Source organism: Megachile rotundata, chromosome 7 (assembly GCF_050947335.1).
Source record: "Megachile rotundata isolate GNS110a chromosome 7, iyMegRotu1, whole genome shotgun sequence".
NCBI classification, from domain to species: domain Eukaryota; kingdom Metazoa; phylum Arthropoda; class Insecta; order Hymenoptera; family Megachilidae; genus Megachile; species Megachile rotundata.
Genome location: NC_134989.1, coordinates 14,392,920 through 14,415,042, shown reverse-complemented (window position 1 = coordinate 14,415,042; position 22,123 = coordinate 14,392,920). Strand labels below are relative to the sequence as shown.

At 43.2% G+C, this 22,123-nt stretch overlaps 2 protein-coding genes across 2 annotated transcripts; one reads left to right on the top strand and one right to left on the bottom strand.

Annotated features, from left to right (window-relative positions):
* Positions 1–256: 256 nt before the first annotated feature.
* Positions 257–19,400, top strand: Cubn (Cubilin). The gene is made up of 52 exons (XM_012281283.2): positions 257–426; positions 521–650; positions 722–898; positions 978–1,022; positions 1,086–1,226; positions 1,285–1,388; positions 1,447–1,594; positions 1,658–1,900; positions 1,962–2,277; positions 2,373–2,695; positions 2,937–3,293; positions 3,353–3,506; positions 3,762–3,949; positions 4,134–4,641; positions 5,112–5,337; positions 5,395–5,712; positions 6,414–6,574; positions 6,684–7,016; positions 7,231–7,724; positions 7,923–8,315; positions 8,403–8,679; positions 8,850–9,095; positions 9,454–9,965; positions 10,161–10,359; positions 10,425–10,796; positions 10,864–11,060; positions 11,120–11,271; positions 11,453–11,641; positions 11,697–11,878; positions 11,975–12,196; positions 12,260–12,406; positions 12,469–12,544; positions 12,608–12,722; positions 12,793–12,952; positions 13,367–13,600; positions 13,694–13,767; positions 13,822–14,051; positions 14,109–14,309; positions 14,370–14,505; positions 14,743–15,076; positions 15,136–15,321; positions 16,114–16,270; positions 16,380–16,557; positions 16,627–16,851; positions 16,947–17,109; positions 17,204–17,418; positions 17,487–17,564; positions 17,674–17,738; positions 17,798–18,038; positions 18,353–18,515; positions 18,796–19,043; positions 19,110–19,400. Exons 1-52 carry the CDS (start codon positions 359–361, stop codon positions 19,221–19,223), a joined length of 11,115 nt encoding a protein of 3,704 aa, XP_012136673.2. The 5' UTR covers positions 257–358; the 3' UTR covers positions 19,224–19,400.
* Positions 19,238–22,119, bottom strand: LOC105661997 (uncharacterized). The gene is made up of 3 exons (XM_012281300.2): positions 21,966–22,119; positions 20,424–20,555; positions 19,238–20,146 (listed from the first exon to the last, which is right to left on the bottom strand). Exons 1-3 carry the CDS (start codon positions 21,968–21,970, stop codon positions 19,501–19,503), a joined length of 783 nt encoding a protein of 260 aa, XP_012136690.2. The 5' UTR covers positions 21,971–22,119; the 3' UTR covers positions 19,238–19,500.
* Positions 22,120–22,123: the final 4 nt, after the last annotated feature.

Here is a 22,123-nt window from a genome sequence, read left to right as displayed (position 1 = left end):
GACTGTTAAAATCTTCTATACGATGCTGTAGAAACGATGCGTTATGATCGCAGTGAACGGAAGCGCATCTCGTAAGGTCAACATTTGTCCAAACAACAACGCTTCAACCGAAGCTAGAATTTTCCATAAGTTCTTTCCTCGATACCTACATCGCGTTACGGGTGTCACGATGAATGTAATCGATACAGGGGTGGACATAGATAAGTTGTTCAAAATACGCCCACCGTCTACCGAAGATACGCCCGTGTAACGAACATCCGATGCAGTCGACGGTGAACATCTCGTTGAAGACAGTCAATTGCAGCGTCCGGCAGGAGATGCTATTATAAAACTTCGTCGACTTCATATTTTCGTTGCGATGGCTACGAGATCGCAGTGGCTGTTGTTAACTTGTCTAGGGCTCTGTGCAGCATGGATGGACGAAAGGTTGGGCACTTTACCCGATACTCCGTGGAACAGCAATTTCCGTTTGGCTGATTAATCTACGAAGAAAAAGGACATAATTCTGAACGTGTTTCAGACCCGTGCTGGAGTCCAGGGATGGAAATCTGATCATTTCCGCGGCGAAGGATAGGAACATCACCCTGAAGATCCTCGGGGACGGTTACGTGAACGTGAACGAAATTAATCTGCTTCACATCGCGACTACGGTACCGAATTGATCCTTGGAGATGTAAGACAAGGTCCCCTTGACCAACGCCGTAATTGGTCTTTCTTCCAGGCACAAAGCGCCACGCGTTTGATCGAGAGATGGAGAACTGGATATATGGCCGAGCTGGAATCGAACTTGCAACGATTGACGCAGATCGTGGAAGGACCGGATGGTTTGGAGAGAAGGATAGCCACGCTGAAGGGATTCGGCGAAGCAAATAGCACGGGCACCACGTCCACCAATCAGGTAAGTGTCATTCGGAAAAAGGATTGCTCTGACGAACAGCTATTTCCGAAGATACTGACGATCATTCAATTTATCGCAGTCTGCTCCAGGTGTCACCATGAAAATTCGTATGCTGGTGAATCGGGTACGTACTCTTTCGAAACGTTGAGAGCAGAACGGACAGAGATGTTTAAAGCAATTTTCTTAGGTGCGTCGAGTGGAGGACAAAGTGAAATCGATAGAACAGAAGCTGAAGGTTAACGACTGCACCAGCAATCCTTGTTTGAACGGTGGCACGTGTCAGGATCTCTACGAGGGATATCAGTGCAATTGTCCTTCCAACTGGGAGGTAAGTCTTCAAATTTTCGAAGCAATTATTATCCAATATTAAACGCTGATTATCATAGGGACCGAACTGCATGGTCGACGTGAACGAGTGCGTACGACTGCTAGGAACGGACCTTGGCTGCCAGAATGGAGCCACCTGTTTAAATCTTCCAGGATCATACAGGTATCTCAATTTCTCTCTCAATATCCTTTCGTTGCTAATATAATCTTCGTTGCATTAGATGCGAGTGCGCCTCCGGATGGTACGGTCTTCACTGTACGAAAAAAACTTCCATATGCAATACGCAGAACTCCGACGAGCTGTGCGGCCATGGCGTCTGCGTGAGCAAACCCGGTTCTCTGCTCGGTTACACTTGCATTTGTGATCAAGTACGCATCGGATATTTAATTTCTGGACTTACATTCATAATAAAATGTGAACTTTCATGACAGGGTTGGGAGGCTGACGGTGCTAATCCAGCCTGCGTCAAGGACGTCGACGAGTGCGCATCGAATCATCGACCATGTTCCGTAAATCCCTGGGTCGCGTGTCGCAACGCACCAGGAACCTTCTTCTGCGACTCCTGTCCTCGAGGTTACAGCGGAAATGGATACTACTGTGCGGACATCGACGAGTGCGCGACAGACAACGGTGGCTGCAGCAAGTCGCCTTTCGTTCAATGTATCAATACGATGGTAATGTTTCATCTTTACACAGAAAGAGTTTCCTTCCCGTATTACCGAAACACTGATACAGGGTTCGAGGACGTGTGGTCCGTGTCCAACGGGATACCGCGGCGATGGCATAACCTGCGTTTATGTCGGAAGCTGCGCCATCAACAACGGCGGTTGTTACCCATTGGCCAAGTGTATCGAAAACGCTGCACTCACGAGCTCTTACGTGTTATGTCGCTGTCCCAGCGGCATGGTGGGCGATGGAATTGGTCCGAACGGGTGTCAACCATCGACGGATGTAGCCGTTCACACAGCTTGCCTCAGCAATCCTTGTATACATGGCAGATGCGTTGCCGATGGTCGATCCTTCACCTGCGTGTGCAATCCTGGATTCACCGGTAAATTGTTTTTCATCTCAGCATCTCTTCAGCTCAGCTCTCCATTTTCAGATCTCCGCATCTCTATACATTATTACGTATCCTTTGCGTTTCAGGTCCGACATGCAGCGCTCAAGTAGAGCCCTGCAATCCGAACCCTTGCAAGAACAGCGGTGTCTGCGTGTTCTCAAGCGGCGTAGTCACTTGTGACTGTCCGTCCACCTACACTGGCAGTAGGTGCGAAACACCGCGGCAAGCCTGCGGAGGTTTATCTCGAAATCCCATAGGCCACTTGGAGTTCCCGGTTGGCGGACATGTTTATCAGCACGGACTGAGCTGCGCCTGGGTGCTGGTCACCAATTACACGCAAGTCCTGAACGTCACGTTCACGAAATTCAACCTGGAACAATCGACCGACTGCAAGTTCGATTTCCTGCAGGTTCGATTTTCAAAATCTGATGTAGTTCCTGATGTAGTTGACATATGTGCATTAAGTTATTGCATGTCGATTGACTTCTGGTTTCTCAATTTGCAGTTATGTCACCATGAGTTACATAACTAAGTGTCAGATCGTCATGAATCATAATAGTGCCCACTGCATTTGTGCATCGTGAAATGATGTCTTTTAATGCATCGATAATTGAATACCTATTTGCAACGATTGTAACGATGAATTGCAGATACACGACGGTAGAAATGCCGGCAGTCAGATGATCGGCAGATTTTGCGGCAATACTTTCCCCCATGGCAACGGGAACATAGTGTCTTCCCACAACACTTTGTACTTCTGGTTCCATTCGGATAACAGCATCTCTCACGACGGATTCGCTTTTCACTGGAACAGCATTCCGCCCATTTGCGGTGGCACACTTACGCAAGATTACGGGACTATAAGCTCTCCCGGCTCTCCGGGGCGATATCCACCAAATAGGGATTGCTATTGGAACATCCGGGTTCGACCATCCAAGAGAATACAGATTCATTTTGGTCAGCTAATGCTCGAGGAACATCCGACATGCGGAAACGATTATCTGCAGGTAACGACGCTAAACGAATTCGATCGTTTTCTTACATTGACTTACGAAATTTTTCACAGATAAGCACTATACACAGAGAAACACTAGGAATTTATTGCAATCACACTCATCCTCCTCCTCTCGTGGTACCCGCTTCGGAGGCTGTCATCTACTTCCACTCAGACAGCGCTGGTCAGGACGCTGGCTTTCAAATTCACTACTCCGCCATCGAAGGTAATTAACTTCTCGAAACACGGTGGTTTAGCACGTTACAAGGTGTTTAAAATGTTCTACACTGTAGAGAGTTGATAATTAAGAACAAACCGATCGATCGATTCGATTAAAATTCAAAACTAAAACTAAAGCTGAACGTATAACAGAACCGGAGACTCAAACAAAAGTTCTGACTTAAATTTTCTACAAGAGGAACAGTTTAAAGCGCAAAACTAAATTGTTATCAGCTAAAAAGCGTCCAAAATGTTTCTTCAGGCATACCCGGGTGCAACAACGTGTACACCACTCGTACCGGAACGATTAGCAACCCGCCGATTCTGGACGCGTACACGGAAGTAGAGTGCGAATGGAAGATACAACTGCCCGTTCACGACCATGTGAAGATAATCTGGTCCAAGTTCCACCTGTCTGAATCCACCGGTTGTCAATCGGAATTCGTCGAGGTTTGTACCCTTTCTACTCTGAGTCGTGCTATAAATTATTTAACTTCTTCTTACCTATTCACAAATGAACATTACCAAATTTGGAACATCACCAAACTTCTAAACATGAGAATCGATGTTCAAGACTATCCCCAGCAGAAGTTTCACCTCCTAAACGTCTGACCGCTCGCACAAATTTTCGCAGATATTCGACGGAGATACCAGCGAGTCTGGTCTGATAGGAAGATACTGTGGCTCGACCTTACCTCCAACTATCAATTCAAACTCGAACGTGTTGCTAATTGTCTTCAAGTCCTCCTCATCGGGTCCGAAAGGCGAATTCGCCTTATCTTACACTACTTACTGCGGCGGTGTGTTCACCGAGACAACTGGTCTGTTGCAATCGCCGATGTACCCAGAGTTGTACAACGGTACCGAGTGGTGTCATTACTTGATAGAACAACCACCCACGAACAGGATCGCGTTGAATCTGTTAGACGTGAGTCTACAAGGATTGAGGGTAGGATGTACGATGTCTATCCACGATGGTATGGATGAAAACGCTTCGCGTTTGGACAATTTTGACTTGGTCGTACCCAAAGCCAGTAACCGTCCATTTTATTCGACGCACAATTACATGTTCGTGAAATTCACTTCTTGGACTTGTTTGGACGGAAGCCGGTTTCTGGCCAATTACACCACCATTCCGAGCAGTGAGTATTTGCTAGTTTACGGAAAGAAAGCGTACGAGGGATGTTAATTGACAGCTTAAAGGAATTTAAATCTGATCTATCGCTTTTAGTTGTGTGCGAAGGGTTGTATTTTAGGGGATTCGTTAATGCACGCCATTTCGAGAGTTACGATTTTAACCTTTGGGCTGCTAATAACACGTTCCAAGGAGAGCAAAATCAATACTCTCCCTTGAATAATAACCTTTGTAGTGTAGATTACAGAGTTCAGGTAGCTTCCCCTGTATTTTGCACTCTCATAATTTTATAACCGTAGCAGTTATCGCCCACCAGGGTGAAATTTTCATAGCCACGGTTATTAACCCTTCCGACCCAACGTCAAACGCACAAATTTTCGTACGTTACCATTAACTTTGATTTATGAAAGTTTACGAATCGAAATATTTATTTCGGCTGTAATTTTAGTCATAACTATTTACATGGAAATTTCGCAGAGTGCGGAGGGGTGTATACCGCGAACAGCGGAACGATTCAGACACCTACCAAAAATGACCACTACGAGAACGACCAGGATTGCATTTGGACGTTGATAGCACCGGTAGGATACGCGGTGCAGCTCACTTGGATGACGTTCTCTGTGGAACAGAATATTCGTTGCCGACACGACTACGTCAAAGTTTACGAGAACTACTTGTCACCTGACAAGGAGCTGATAGGCACGTAAGTATCTTCGTAATTCCAACTAGTAGACTTTCTGAGACACATGTTTTTACGCAGATTCTGTGGTGCGACGAAACCACCTGTAACGATGTCGCAAGGGAACACGATGACCGTCGTTTTCCATTCGGACTCCTCCATCACTCGAGAAGGATTTGTCGCGATATACATGTTCATCGACACGTCCAAGGTCTGCGGAGGTCGTTTCATTAAATTAAACGGCGCGATCAGATCACCGAATTATCCTAAAAAGTACCCGGACAAGAAGGAGTGCGTGTGGATAATCGAAGCGCCGAATAAGCAGAGGGTTATTCTCAACATCAAGCATTTCGATCTGGAACCACACAGTGACTGTCGCTTCGACTACTTGGAAATCAGGTAAAATTTTATCCAGAAAATCAGCATCGGATTAGTTTGATAGTTCGAAGTTCGTAGACGGTTGCGATCAATACTTCAACTTCACTATTACTAGTTTCCCGCCAGGTATGTTTCTGTATCAAGACCTTTTAGTTTCTTCAAGGATGAACTTTCAAAGTTAGCTAGTAGCAATTATAGAAATAAATGTTGAAGGAATATGTATATAGGAATAGAATTTTTAGAGCTATCCTTTTATTTAAGAGCACAAGAACACGATAACGTATTGAACTTTTAAACGTAGTAAAATCGTAAAACGCACAATCTTATAATTCGTATTTCGCGGCGTTTTGTACGTCTAGATCCTTCAACCTCCGTTTCTAAACTGAACTAACAACAACACTTTTTTCAAAACGCTGGCAACTGCTTCCGCATAGCATTTCACACTGTTCCTTTCATAAATCGTCATTCACACTTGCAATCATACATATAATTTCACAACGATTGTCAAACTATACAAACATTCTACAACTAATCAAACATAAAATACAATACACTCCCACATGTAATATACGTCGATGACTAAGAGTCCACATATAAGCATTCTTGAAGAGGTTTATTTGCCTTTTTATCGTGTAAGAAGGACTTCCAATTAATGGCACATAAAACGAGTATAACGAGGTAAATTTTGTAAATGATCGGTCGTTATCGCATGCTCGATACAGGAACGGCGGCTACGAAATATCGCCGTTGATCGGCAAATTCTGCGGCAAAGTCATCCCGACGGAAATTATAAGCGAAACCAATCAAGTGTACTTGAAATTCGTGGCCGATCGATCGAGATCGTACGGCGGCTTCGATATCGAGTGGGACAGCACGACCGTAGGTAAGCAAACAACGTCGTTACTTTGCGCAAACGATATCGATTTCCACAATGACCGGATGATCCTCCTCGACTCTCGTAACGTTCTCGATGATGTTACTCGACGTTCCAGGTTGCGGTGGAAATCTGAATGCCGCGAATGGCGATATCATGTCCCCGAATTACCCTCAGCCGTACTCGCAGCAAGCGGATTGTAAGTGGAGAATAGCGGTGGCAGCGGGCAGCGTGGTACGATTGATAATAGTCGACCTGCAGCTCGAACATCACGACAAGTGCAGATTCGACTACATCGAAATTTCTGAGGGCATCGATCACAGGTCCATGCAGAGATACTGCAGCAACTCTCACCCGAAGGTCATCGAGACCAAATCCAACATAGTCAACATAAGGTTCCGCAGCGACTTCACCAATTCCGGACGCGGTTTCCACCTCAAATACGAAACACGTGAGTTGATTACTCCTGGGTCACCTACCGAAATGAACAGAGAACTTACGGAATACCGAAACTTACAACCGTAGCAATCCGCGAACTAGGGAGACGAGAACGTGAAATTTCCGAATATAGGACTCTACAAGAATTTCCTTTGTACAAATTTCGAAATATAGCAATTCCTAAGAATTTAGGAATTTGAAAATACAGTTACCTATTTTGTTCACAGTGTGTCAGGTCACTATCCACGACTTCTACGGCGTAATAGAGTCGCCAAACTTCCCGCAAAGATACGAGGATAATTTGAACTGCAGTTGGACCATCGACGCACCTATCGGGAACAGAATCAACCTGACATTCTCTCATTTCGACCTGGAAGGAACCGACCTGGACGACACGTGCCAGTACGATTACGTGGAAGTGATGGAGGGCGAGTTTGATACTCCCGAAACACAGTTGGCCAAGATTTGCGGCAGCGATCGTATACCACCGAAAATTCACTCGTCTCAGCATCAAGTGTTCGTGACGTTCGTAACCGACTCTTTCCTGGGTTTCAACGGTTTCCGGTTGGAGTGGTTAGTCGACGGCTGCGGTGGACATCTGACGAGGCCCTTCGACTCCTTCACGTCACCTGGTTATCCATCCGCCTACCCTATGGACGTCGATTGCGAGTGGCTGATAGAGATCGATCACTCGCACAGCATCGAACTGACTATTCACGATGTTGGTATCTGTTGGTATTTTTTTTAACTCTTGAACGGAACCGTAATTTGGAGATTTAGGGTTGCTTGATCAATTGATTGAAGAAGGGGCTAGCCTAATTAACGATCACGATTACCCCTAATTAACGATACCGTTCAAGGGATAATAATCAACCAAGAATTGCTTCGAAGTATCTCTATCGGAAGTCCGAACTTTCAGATCTTCACAGAGAAGCAAAAGGGTTGTTACTTCGACAAGCTCTCCATCTACGGTGGCAAGGACGAGACCGCGCCCGAATTGGTCCAGATCTGCTATTCCGAGAAGCCGCTAGTGTACACCAGCTTCGGGAATAAAATGTTCTTGAAATTCCACTCGGACGTGACGTACGCTGCCCGCGGTTTCAACGCCAGCTACAGAAGCGTACCGATCACTTGCGGCGGTAAATTCACCACCGACACGGGAGTCATATTCTCCCCCAATTATCCGCAGAATTATCCGCACAAACTGAACTGCGAGTGGTTGATTCAAGTGGACAAGAATTACGTGGTTAGAGTCACCTTCGAGGACTTCGATGTGGAGGACAGCAAAAATTGCACCGACGATTACGTCGCGGTAATGTGCATTTCTTAACACCCGAGTTTGCAAATAAAGATTGCAAAAATTGAAAATGATGTTTATGAAATGGCGTTCATGCGACAGGTATACGATGGAGCAACGAGAGACTCACCGTTATTAGGTACCCACTGTCGGCACGAAGAAATACCTTCTTACAGGTCAACCAGCAATGAGATGTTGGTAGTGATGAGGACCGACAGTTTGCTATCCGCAAAAGGGTTCAAAGCTGAATATAGCAAAGCTTGCGGTGCTCGAATTGTCGTGGAGGATCAAGGATATCTGAGACCTGTAGGAAGCTACACCGGCGCCACATCTGAAGATCTGTCTAACTGCACGTGGATAATAAGTGCTGCGGATCTTGGTACTTACATTTCCTATTCCGTCTTCTTTCTACCAGAATTATTTTAATATTTATGATTACACTGCGGATGTTAGCAGAGGTATATGACAGTCTACTCTAACATCCACAGTTTAATTTTCGATACATTAACACTTCGATATCGTTAACCTGATGCAAATGATTGATAACAGCTGATCACGTCACCTTAACGTTCACGCACATGGATATCGACCTCGACTACTTCGAAGATGATTGCACTTGGGATTACATCGAGGTGTTCGAGGGAGAGGGACTGGATGGTCCTTCGCTGGGCAAATGGTGCAGTAACGCTGTACCGTTGCCGATAACCAGTACAGGAAACGCGCTCACTGTGCATTTGTACTCGAATTACGACTTCCCCGGACACTTTGCGCTCACCTATTCGGTCTTAAATTCAGGTAAACGATGCGTAAGATCTTCTTTTTCTCTTTTATCGTCCGCCATTCGCGGTATCTACCGAACAAACTCGCTCGATGTCCTTGATATTGGAAACAAGTTACTTTGAAACGCGTTGCATATCTCTCCGGCCGCGTTATTTTTTCCGGAAACGTTTGCAGCTTCATATAGGACGCTTTTAGACTCCGCAGAGGTTCTCAAACGTTCCGGACATTTTCACGAATGGTAACTTCTCACGAATTTCGTTTCGAAGTTCCTTCGTGGATATCAAGATTTTTAAATTTGAAAACTTTCGAATCTAAACTTCGTCCATCTTTTTAAACTATAAAGTCTATCGAATGCGAAATCTATCAATTACAGCGTGTGGTGGCACATACACGTCGTCCGAAGGAAAAATCGCCTCTCCAGGATGGCCGCAGCCTTATCCATTACACGCCGAATGCATATGGATAATAAATAACTCCCCCGGGAACAAGCTTAGCCTGACTTTCTCCGAGTTCGAGCTGCAACAGAGCGAGAACTGCGATCTCGATTATTTAGAGATCCGAGAGGACAACGGGATCGGTAAACTGATAAGCACATCCTGTGGGACCAGCATCGAGCCGGTTCAATCCTTGTCCAAATTGTGGATCAAGTTCAAGAGCGACGGTGACCAAGTGGCAAAGGGTTTCGTGGCTGAGTATGCTCTGACGGGTGGGAGCGAACTTACAGGTCCCACGGGACAAATTACATCGCCTCTGTACCCGTTGCCGTACAGGAAAAGGGAGTCCGTTTGGTGGCGAGTCAATGTCGAGTTTGGTTGGATCATTCAACTTGAGATTACGAGCCTGTTCATAGAGACCACCGACCTATCGTGCTTTTCTTATCTTAGGGTGAGTTCGGATCTAATAGGACAGACTGTATTTATCGCTTTCGATTTCAAAATTGCTGCATAGTTTCGTATTCCTCTTACGAAATGACTGGCTATCGAACGCGTCTGTTCTGAGGATAAATATATTCTCCTATTGTACATCCTCTTCAAGTTCATCCTCTCTTCTCGGTTAATAACGAATTTGCATGGCCATCAGATATACGACGGTTACGACAACGAAGCGCCAGTTCTACTGGAAGTCTGCGGCCACGATATTCCAGAGCCAGTCACCACCAACAGTAACGTCGCCTACGTGGAGCTGTCGGTCGATATTTTCCGTCACGGTAGCTGGTTCGCTCTCAACTGGATCCAGATACCGAGAGACAGCGTGCTTGTCAAAAACGAGGATACCGAACGTAGGTGCAAAATCACAGTACGTTTCTCGTCTGCCTCGAAACTGAATTTGGCATTGTTCGTACAGTGTCAAAATGCAGCAAGGAGGTGGGATTAAACAGCAAATTCAGCAGTACTTACGACTTCAAGTCGCCCGGTTGGCCGGATGGCTATGAAGCCAATCTCCGATGTAGCTGGTTGTTTACCTCTCCACCTGGAACACATTTGGTCCTGAGGATACTCGCGATGGATTTGGAAGAGACCAGCAACTGCATGGCCGACTATCTGTTGGTTTACTCGGGCAACGCTTTGACGACCCCCAATAACGCCGAACTGTTGGAACGACTGTGTCTCTCGAACTCCACGTCGAGCGCGGTAGTAGCCGGCAACGTAATGACTGTGAAATTCGAATCGGATAGCTATTTGAATAAAACCGGCTTCAGCGCGTACGTCTATCGAGGTAATCGATTGCGCTAGGTAAATTGGACCTAGTTATTCTTGTTTTTAAACGAATAACAACTTGTTAGATTGCGGTGGCAAGTTGCAAGGACCGAACGGAGGGATCGAAATAAAAAATACGACTTCGGTGAGAACGTCGCGTAGCTGGCAATTCTCGTGCGAGTGGACCGTCGAAGTGAGACCTGGACGAACGATCGAAGTGAAGGTCGAGGAGATGTCGATACAACAAGGACCTAGCTGGACCTGCACCAACAACTACCTAATGGTGATTCTGTCGAATTATCGCTCAATAATCTTGCGTAACAAAACTGTCTATTGTTGCAGCTGAAGAATGGCGCCGATGTGCACTCTCCTTTACTGGGCGCCGGGAAATATTGCGGCGAAGTAACGCCTGCTCCTCTTCAGACGACCGGCAATCGACTTTACGTGAAGGCGGTCGGCACTAAACGTAACATGAACTTTAAACTAAGCTACAGGTAATGAGCACTTTAATCTCGTAATGCGATAACCTTTATAGAATGTACAGCATAAAGACTTTGCGGTATTAAAGTCTTAAAGTTGTTCAGCTAATACTGAACTTTAATAGGTTAACTCGCGTTATTGAGAGGATCGAACGGTTATTGCGGCTATTAAATTAAAATTCGAAATTTGTTTCAGGGAGGTGAGCATGAATTGCGGAGGAGAGTTCATATTGACCAACAAACAGAAAAGCTGGGAGATACGCACGCCGAATTATCCCAACATCCCACCGCCGTATTCGGAATGTGTCTGGACAGCGATCGCACCCAACAGGGAGAGGATAACCATTCACTTCGTCGAAAGATTCGATCTAGCGTCCACCACCAAGTGAGTTTCTAATAGCTCGCCATCTCTTACCGAATTTGAATAAATGAAATTTCAGCTGCGAGCGGGAGTACGTCGAGATAAGGGACGGTGGGACGGAAAGTTCGAAAGTTCTCGGAAAATTCTGCAAGGATGTGGCGCCGAGTAGCATAACCAGCACCGGAAATATGATGTATGTCCACTACTACACGGACATTCCCGAACCGGCGAATGGCTTCGAAGCTGTCTTCAGCGTTGGAGGTCTCGATTTATCTTAACAATATTAACATACAAATTGTTGTTCCTTTGTCAAAGTTTTTAAAATGAATCACTCGTTATTATCTTTTGGTCCTGCAGAGGTATGCGGCGGAATAATCAGAGGAACCACAGGCGTCGTGACTTCTCCCAACTATCCATTCTTTTACCCGAAGAATCAAACTTGCGTCTGGTGGATAATCGCACCGGCTGATCACACCATACAGTTCAAGTTCTTGGACATGCATCTTCCATCCGGTTTCCGCACCTGCAAGAATACCGACTACGTGATCATCAGCGAGAGAATTCCGGATAACGAGACGAGTAATTTCAAACAATCTATCTTTGCACGTAAACGGTTACACGAAGTCTAAATTCATTTTCCAGTTACCCCGATCGGAACGTACTGTGGTCTCACGATACCTGAGCCATTCGAAACAGCCGCTAACGAGGCTCTGGTAACGTTCAACAGCGACAACTTCGATTACATCACCTACAAGGGATTCAGTCTGAAGTTCGAGTCCACTCAAGAAGGTAACACCTCACGATTCTAAACTCTGATCTCGAAATTACCAAATAATAACTGTTCGTCGCAGTTTGTGGCGGCGAATTCACTGCGATGCAAGGCACCATCAAGTCACATGGATATCCCAACGTCGCGACACGTTCAAGGTACATCAAACTTATCACCATTTTAATTTAGACATTTCCGTCATTTATTTTATGATTCTGTAGATACTGCGATTGGAGGATCAAACTTCCAAAGGGTTACCAGGTGGTGGTGGATATATTGGATTTGGACATTACCAACGCGTTCCCCGATCGCATAAGAATCGGCTATTCTCTTGTAGTCAGTATTATTCATTGATCATTCGATATTATAGTTATATTACTACATTACAATCTTTTGTGGGTTACAGTTCTACAACGATTTCCGTTTCAAATCGATGATAAAAGCGGTGCGACAAAACGGGACCCTAGAACGAGTCAGAAGCTCCAGTAACACTATGATGATCGGTTACTCATCGTCCGTTGGAAGTCGTGGTTTCAAACTACGTTACTACGCTTCCATACCTGCTCGTACGCTATTTGTGCAATTTATGATGAAAGTTTTATGACTCTCCGGCGGTTACAATACCACCTGCAGCTTAAGCCTTCGATAAATTATAGTTTTGTTCAAAGATTATGTTAACAATAGAAAGTGGGAAATCAGAAAAAGCTCAATAGATTCTTAACACGTTGACCGACACGTGACTGGCGCTGCAAATGAATTATTTACAGGAAAAGTAAATGAAAAGATCTTCTGATATATTTACAAATTGAAAGATTAAGTGTCCATGTCTGACAAACCAGTTCTCACTTTGACGGCCAACGTGTTAAACTTTAATCTAACATCTTGTTAGCACGTCGATGCACTGACGGTTATATATCGTTCTTTCCACTGTCAGTATAACCGTAAATAGACCTCGAACATACGAATCTGTTTATCGACAGCTTGCGGAGACGAGATAAAACAGATGAACGGCACCCTGTCTGCCCCAAAGACTGCACCCTTCAACGAGTCGTCCTACTTCTGCCAGTGGAGCATAGAAGCACCCGAGAGTTTAGTGAACAACACCAACAACACCGGAGTAACGTTGTCGGTGAAGGTAACTGGCCTAATAGGCGGGCTACGTGACTCCGTTTTCACGAAACACTGTTACTATCATCAGTACATCTCGCTGACTGGTGAGTACCTACAAACTTTTTAGAATTCTATAATTTTAATAATGTAACTTTAACGATAATTAATAATAATTTTAATGATTTCACGTTTTCAAGGTGTTGGGATGATCTGCGGAAACTTTTCGGAACCAGCGTACCTGAGGAGTCCAATGCCCGTCAACGAGCTGATCGTAAGTTGAGGATACGAGCTAAATTTTCTGACGTTACGAGAATGATTCTTGCAGATCCTGAACGGTACCTACGGTAAAAAAATGGACTTCAATCTGACGTACGAATGGCAGCCCTGTGGCGGTATTTTGCAAGGTTTAACACACGTCGTGAGCGTTCCGAAGAACATATCCTTCCCCATTAATTGCGCCTGGCACGTCAATTACCCCGACACCGGGGAAATGATAAAGTTACACTTCACCAGGTTCCACTTGGCCAGCTGCGAGAGCAACTACATCGTTATCAGGTTAGCCGAAACAGATATAAAATATAAGAAGAAAAATCTACTATCGTAATATTTTAGAAACGGAGGACCGTTCGCGCCAGAAATGGCTCGATTCTGCGGGGCCGAGCAGCCGTTCAACATAACAGGCACCACGAATAAATTGTGGATCGAGTACATGGCTGTCAAAGAGCCGAACGATTTCGAGTTCGTTCTGGAGCCGTCGAACAACGGGTGCGGTGGTTCTTTACGCGGTAACAGTCGAGAGATCTCGTCGCCCAAGTAAGTAAAAATCAGATTTCCTAGGTTCGAGTGGAGAAATATTTTGATTGCGTTTACTAGGTTCCCGTCGCAATATCCCAACAACGCTGAATGCTCCTGGGTAATAAACGCAGATAGCGGCTACCACATCGGCCTGGTGTTCGTCGATCGTTTTAATTTAGAAAGCAGCGCGAAATGCGAGAAGGATTACGTGCAGGTGCGTGGGAAATTTGCATGCTAATGAAGTTTACACTTTACGTTTCCCCGTCGTATTTCCCTTGCCGGTAAACGGACCGCGGGTTTACTATCCTATTAGTATGAAAATTTCTGTCCTATACGTTTCGATTCTTTGCTATACTGTTCTCTATTTTTCGCGCCCTTGAAAATCCATCATTTTATTCTGTCCGAATCTTTAGAGAGCTTGAATAAAAATTCCTTAAATCTTTAAATTCAGGTACTCGACTGGGTGAAAGACGTGAACAAAACCGAGGGCGGAACGTGGAAAGAACTCGGTAAAGTGTGCGGCAGAAACACACCGTCGCCGTTTAATTCGACGAGCAATCGTATGAAGGTGGTTTTCCGTTCGAACGAGGCGGTTCAAGGAGACGGTTTCCGTGCGATTTGGGACAAAAATTGCGGCGGTGTGTTCGAAGTAACAGATAAAACCAAGACCATCCAATCGCCGGCGTATCCAAATCTCTATCCGCCGAGCGTGTTCTGCAATTACACTCTCGTCGCCCCGAACAAGGAAATCATCGTCGACTTCACGGCGTTCCAGCTCGAGCGCAGTAAGCGAAAGATCGAAAGCACTCTTTGTAGCATATGGAAAACACTGTGTTGATTTCAGGCCGCAGAGACTGCCGGTTCGATAATCTGACGATCAAAGTGGAGCTGATGTACTCGTCGCGAGAGGACACGTACTGCGGAGAGGATATGCCACCTGCGGTTAAATACCGCAATAGGATTGAGATCATTTTTAAGACTGACAAATATGTGCAACGGAGCGGGTTCTCCTTCAACTACTTCCTTAGTGGTACATTTATAGACTGGTCTATAAGATCTCGATATTTTCCTGCGCTGAGGGCTCTGCGTTACTTAACCTCTTCCTGTACTTTGACTCGTGACGCACTTACTACTCAAATATGACAAACCTTGCTCAAATTTTGAATACTCTTCAGCTTGAAATTTAGGTGCAGCTATATGTTGCATTATCAAGGATCCCTGAATATAAAATGCACACATTTTAATTTTCTTTGTGAGGTTTAATTATAGCCCTGATTAGTCCTGACTGACGCATCTGATAGATCAACGGGAAGGGGTTAAGGGGGGCGTCATTCTCATTTTTTCTGCGCACTCTCCATTGAAGTAAATGGGAAAAAGATGGTCTCGCATAAGGTACCTTTTCTGGAGAACCAGAGCACCTAAATGTACACCCAAGGTACCAAATTAAAGCTAAGGAGATGACCGACAATCTGAGTGAAGTGGATTTTTTTTGTAGGCCTTCAATTTTTTTTAAACTGGCCATAAGTGTGATCGTTGAGGTAAGTTGTTAGGTTTGAAGTGTTTACAAAAAAAAATGAAGGCCTACAAAAAAAAGTCACTTCACTCAGATTGTCGGCCATCTCCTCAGCTTTAATTTGGTACCTCGTGCGTACATGTAGGTGCTCTGGTTCTCCAGAAAAGGTACCTTACGTGAGAGCATCTTTTTCCCATTTACTTAAATGGAGACGCGTGCGCAGAAAAAATGAGAATGACGCGCCCCTTAAGCAACATATCGAGGTAATTGTGACTTAGGAAATTTAATCGCTGATTTTCTTGCTCGAAGATTGTGGCGGAACGATTACCCAACCAGGGGAAATTAAACCCTTAATGCACGGCAACGAGTATATAGGAGGCATTGACTGCACGTGGCAAATTTATGCACCTCCGGACAAGAATATCGTGCTTCGATTTGAACACTTCGTGTTTGACTACAATTACAGGTACTTCCACTTTAAAATATTTAGGGCAAATCTTTTGAAGTTTAGAATCTTGAAAACGTGTACACTCGCGTAGTGAAATAAGTCGTGAGTGTTAACTGTATGGTTACAGATGCATGTTGAACAATGTAAGAGTTTACAACGGTAACAGTACGGATTCTGAAAATAAATTAGTTACATTGTGCGGAGATCTGTCGGATAACTTGCCTGTCATCAAGTCCACGACCAATGCCATGGCTGTCGAGTGCACAACCTCCAAATACGACCAGAACTACGGTTTCAGCGCAAAGGTAATATTAATTACATGAAAAAATGAAACGACTTTCAATCTACTTATCGTCGATTCTAAAAAATCGTAGGTGCTATTCGTGAAGAGTGCCGCAGCAGGTTGCGGCGGAGATATAAGCTTGACTTCTACCACTCAATTCAAAACTCAAAAAGGTTCGACTTACGAGAGTCTGGAGGATTGTCACTGGAAAGTAATAGCGCCGGATGGAAAGAGCATTAAATTCACTATCAGCAGCATAGATGTTAGAAACGCTACGAATTCCACCGGGGACAAATGCAGCGGTGATTATCTCGAGGTATGTCAGCTTTAGAGTAACGAAATCTCGGAACTATTCAATTCTTGCAACAGTTGGAATGATTAATGCGACTAACTCTAACGATTGTAATTTAGGTTCGCGATGGCGAAGGACCATTCTCCGAATTGATTGGCATATATTGCAGCAGTCAAGTTCCACTCCCTATTATGTCCACTGCGAACAAACTTTGGATACGGTTTTACAGCGATGGCACCTTGGAAGGCGCTGGAATTACCGGAAAATTGGAGACCATCAATGGTGAATCGATAGAGCGAACATTTATTTCCATTCGTTTAAATCGATACCAATTGTTGTTTATATTCTCGCTTGCTAATCGAATTGATTGTTTCAGCGCTGTGTGCTTTGACTCCTGTTTTAACAAACGACACGAATTATATACTGACCTCCCCGAATTATCCGAATCCTCCTCCACCGGGATCGAAATGTAAGTGGATGTTACGGAGCGAGAAAATGAACAGCGATAGAATCAGAGTACGGTTCCTCGATTTCGATCTGCCCGAGTCGAACTCCTGCGACCACGATTACCTTCAGATTACAGATTCCATGGTAATTGTCTGATGAGAAAATAAAAAATAACTGTTAACTTCAATTACTTATTCGCGATTTTCACGCAGAATCGAAAGTACATCGATGAGGGCTTCGGGGAGAACCTTGTGTGGTTCGGCAGTAAGGATCATCCTTCTTATTTCGAGGTAATTAAAACTTAACTTTAATTACTCTATTTGGTACTACTCGTACACATGAATCTTGATATTATTATTTACTGAGAATGCTAAGATTTTAAAATCGCGTTTTCTACAGGATACCCATTCGCCCACCACTTCCCATAAATATTGCGGTAGCACGCTGCCTCACGATTACTACAGGTAAGTTCGCCTCGGATTTTCGATCAGGTTCAATGCATTAATTATTTGTTTCGACACAGTTATAGCTCGGAACTCGAGGTGAAGTTCCAAATAGACAGCACCCATCACAGAGGCTTCAAACTCGAATACGGTAGTTCATCCTGCGATCGAAATTACACTGCCGAACAGGGCCGAATAATTCACGAGGGCATCACTGCTTGTTGGATCACGATCACGGCTCCGGCTAATCATACAATTTCCTTGTATTTCAACAAGTTTAGGCTGTACGATCCGAACGAATGCGCACAATCCGCCTTGCAAGTAAGCTTCTTCAAGTCTTCTTCAAATGCGGAAGAGGGATGTTTAGAACATGCTAATCTAGAGAGAGTTTAACCCCTTGCACTATTTTGACGAGTCAGACGTACTCGTATTTCGGCCGTGATGAATTTTACTCGAAGTTTTAGTACGCTTCAATTTGAAGTTCAAGTCCAATTATAATTTGCATAGTCAACGATTGTATAATAACATTTCAAATTTTTTTGTCTGTATTAATATTGTAGCTGTAATTAGTTCTGACTGACGCACTTGACAAATAAGTGCAAGGGGTTAAAAACTCTTATGACCATTTTATTCAGGTGTTTGATGGCGACTTCAACGGCAAGCTGATAGCATCACTATGCTCCTTGGAAACGCCGAGTCCTATTTTCAGCACTGGAAACAAGTTGAGCTTGCGTTCTTGGACCGAGTGGCACACTAGCTATGAATTCTACGATATCACATTCACGTCTACTAGTGAAGGTATACCTTCAACAATTTAGGTGTAATTGTTACCGTGAAAGACCGAAAGACTGAATCTTCAGCGAATTCACCGATGAATGTCGACATTCACATAGTCGCTTGGTGTATGTCCGAAATATTTGCTAAATATCCTTTTTTTAACCGACTTCGAAAAAGGAGGAGGTTATCTGACTTACACCGGTGAATATCGACATTCTCCAATTTCGGTCTTTCACGGTAACACAATCACAAAATATCTGTTTTTAAGAGCATCGAAAACGAGGAAGATTGAACTTTGCAGGTCGTGGATGCGGTGGTAAACTGTATAATTATGCCGGGTCGTTCTCGTCGCCCCTGTACCCGAACGAGTATCGCAACAACACGGTATGCACCTGGGACATTAGCGTGCCACGTGGCATGAAAGTGGTACTGGAGTTCCCTGTGTTCGACATAGGCGCGAACAACAATTGTTTCGGCTACAATACCTTGGATATATACGACATCGATTCGGACGGAGACGAAATGATGGCGCGCTCCTACTGCGGAGGGGTAAGAAAACATTTCAATAAACCGATATAAACGAAGATACATTTCTAAACTTTCTTTTTTTCGTAGGACCAGCCATCGTCCTTCGAAGCAGCATCCGAACGAGTCATCGTGAAGTACATCTCGTCAATGAACAACGTTGGAACCGGTTGGACCGCGACATTCAAGGCTGTACCTCTTTGAGTCAAAGACATTGATAATTTACAAAAAGACGTATTTATTCTTGTGTATGTACATCTCGTGAACGATATTTGCACCCTGTCTATTCGTTATCATCTGTACACCCGATATTTGTAAATAGGCTGCGAACGATATCGATATAATGTAGATAAAAATGAAATAAATGCGATTTAATAATAACACGCGACACTTTATCTTCCTCTCAAGAGATATCAACCGAGTTTAACGTCCAGGTTCGATCGAACTTGTGACACGCGAATGGCAACACAAACTTTTACGTTCACGCTTCGTTGCACTCTTCCTGGGATTCCTCTTCAGCGTCCTCAGCCTCTTCCGGTGTAGCACAGCTCTTGGCCTTCGAATTTTCCGATTCGCCTTCCAATTCCGGTTCGACTTCTTCCTGAGCATCGACCGCCTCTTCTTCCGGTTGCGTTTCACGCTTCTTTCTATTCTTCTCGGCCTTCTTCTCCTTCTTCGACAACTTCTTCGGTTCTTCGACTTCTACCTCGACGGGCGCTTCCTCCGCTTCCTGCTTCTTCTCCTGCTTCTTCTTCTTGTCTTGTTTCGTTACTTTGTTAGTTTTATCAGCTTTCTTGCTGTCAGATTTCTGCTTCGATTTGTCGCTCTCTAGGTTCCTTTCTTCGAGCTTCGATTTCTTCGACTTCTTGGAATTCTTCTGATGAACGTCCTGCGTATTTACCGAGTACTTGGACTGCTTTTTCTTTGACTTGTCTTTCGGTGTCTCCTCTTGGGATTTGCTTTTGGGATCGACGTTCTCTTTATCCTTCAACTTCTTATTTTTTGATTTGTACTTTCCCGATTCTTCGACCTTCGCTTCTTCTGCGACAGATTCAACGGTCTCTTCTTCGGGGGCGCTCTTCCTCTTCCTTGATAGCTTCTTCTCATTTCCCTTGTATTTTTCTTCCCTGAAACAAAATATCAAAGTTTAAATACCAAGCTTCAAAAACTTGAAACAGTGAGAGAGTTTAAGAAATTCTATCTTAACGACAATTGCAATCTTATCAACATAGCAACAATTGCAATCTGTGTTAAATATTCTGATACTAGTTCTGATCTCGCAAGTAGTTCATCGCGTATCGGAGAATCGATACAAAAGCAAAGTCCATAACGAAGATAAGGAAAGTGGAAAACAATTGCGTAATTGTCGTCCGTGCAAATTCCTCTGCTGCATCGAAAACCTACTTCGTGTAGGCTATGTCCCTCTTCTTTTTCTCGTGGTTGCCTCTTGACTCCACATCCTTGCCAGGCTTCTTCGCGAACGTCTCGGACGCTAACACCGCGATGAGCAGGAAGAGAGTGAAAAGTAGCCAAATACTGCAAAAACAAAATCAAAATGACATTTTTTGAAATGAATAATTATTGTGTTATTCAGAGAACCAAACAGAACATATGTCACTAAAAAGCTGCTGCTAAGAGTCATTGAAAAATTGTTGCAAAGATGTCGTTTGATAAAATGTTACTGTTACAAACATTGCAAGAAATTGTTACAAAGATGTGTCCTTTAAAAAAATGTTACTGTAATAAACATTGTAAAAAATTGTTACAAAGATGTGTCATTTGAGAAAATGTTACTGTAAGAAACATTGCAAGAAATTGTTACAAAAATGTGTCATTTCAAAAAATGTTACTTTAATAAAAATTGTAAGAAATTGTTACAAAGATGTGTCCTTTAAAAAAATGTTATTTTAATAAAAATTGTAAGAAATTGTTACAAAGATGTGTCCTTTAAAAAAATGTTACTGTAAGAAACATTGTAAGAAATTGTTACAAAGATGTGTCCTTTAAGAAAAAGTTATTGTAACAAAAATTGCAAGAAATTGTTACAAAGATGTGTCCTTTAAAAAAATGTTATTATAACAAAAATTGTAAGAAATTGTTACAAAGATGTGTCCTTTAAAAAAATGTTACTGTAACAAAAATTGTAAGAAACTGTTACAAAGATGTGTCTTAAAAAAATGTTATTGTAACAAAAATTGTAAGGAATTGTTACAAAGATGTGTCCTTTAAAAAAATGTTATTGTAACAAAAATTGCAAGAAATTGTTACAAAGATGTGTCATTTAAAAAAATGTTATTATAACAAAAATTGTAAGAAATTACTACAAAGATGTGTCCTTTAAAAAAATGTTATTATAACAAATATTGTAAGAAACTGTTACAAAGATGTGTCCTTTAAAAAAATGTTACTGTAATAAATATTGTAAGAAATTGTTACAAAGATGTGTCCTTTAAAAAAATGTTATTATAACAAAAATTGTAAGAAATTGTTACAAAGATGTGTCCTTTAAAAAAATGTTATTATAACAAAAATTGTAAGAAATTGTTACAAAGATATGTCCTTTAAAAAAATGTTACTGTAACAAAAATTGCAAGAAATTGTTACAAAGATGTGTCCTTTAAAAAAATGTTACCGTAACAAGAATTGTAATAAATCGTTACAAAGATGTATCGTTTAAAATGTTACTGTAAGAAACATTATAAGAAATTGTTATAAAGATGTTACAAAAGAAAGACCTAAGTCAGAGGGGTAAATTTTGACGAACATCTGATCTCCCAATATAATTCTCATTTTTATTAGATAAAAAAGTGATCTCCATTGAAATTGAAAATTGAAATAAAGACTTGCACGTGAAATTCGATTTACAACCGATCAGTTATTCGCGAAGGAATTATTTGTTGTTGCAGATAGCTTATGGCCGCGCGCGAATCAAAATATTTGCCTCACCGCATTTCGCCTTGTTCCTCGAATATCTCTGTCTAGTAAATGTATTCGATTCTCGCACGATCAAGAACTAGATCCAGCACAACACTGACTGCCGTTCCCTCTTCTTCTTATATCTTATACGTGTCCGCCTTGATATCTCGATAGACGTCGCTTCAACG

Bases quoted from the DNA above. Each gene is read 5' to 3' on its own strand.
- Cubn (XM_012281283.2), top strand. From the start codon at position 359: ATGGCTACGAGATCGCAGTGGCTGTTGTTAACTTGTCTAGGGCTCTGT. The intron at 1,023-1,085 runs GTACGTACTCTT...CAATTTTCTTAG, and splicing joins TTCGTATGCTGGTGAATCGG to GTGCGTCGAGTGGAGGACAA. The intron at 17,739-17,797 runs GTAAGTTCGCCT...GTTTCGACACAG, and splicing joins CTGCCTCACGATTACTACAG to TTATAGCTCGGAACTCGAGG.
- LOC105661997 (XM_012281300.2), bottom strand. The intron at 20,147-20,423 runs GTAGGTTTTCGA...ATTTTGTTTCAG, and splicing joins AGGGACATAGCCTACACGAA to GGAAGAAAAATACAAGGGAA.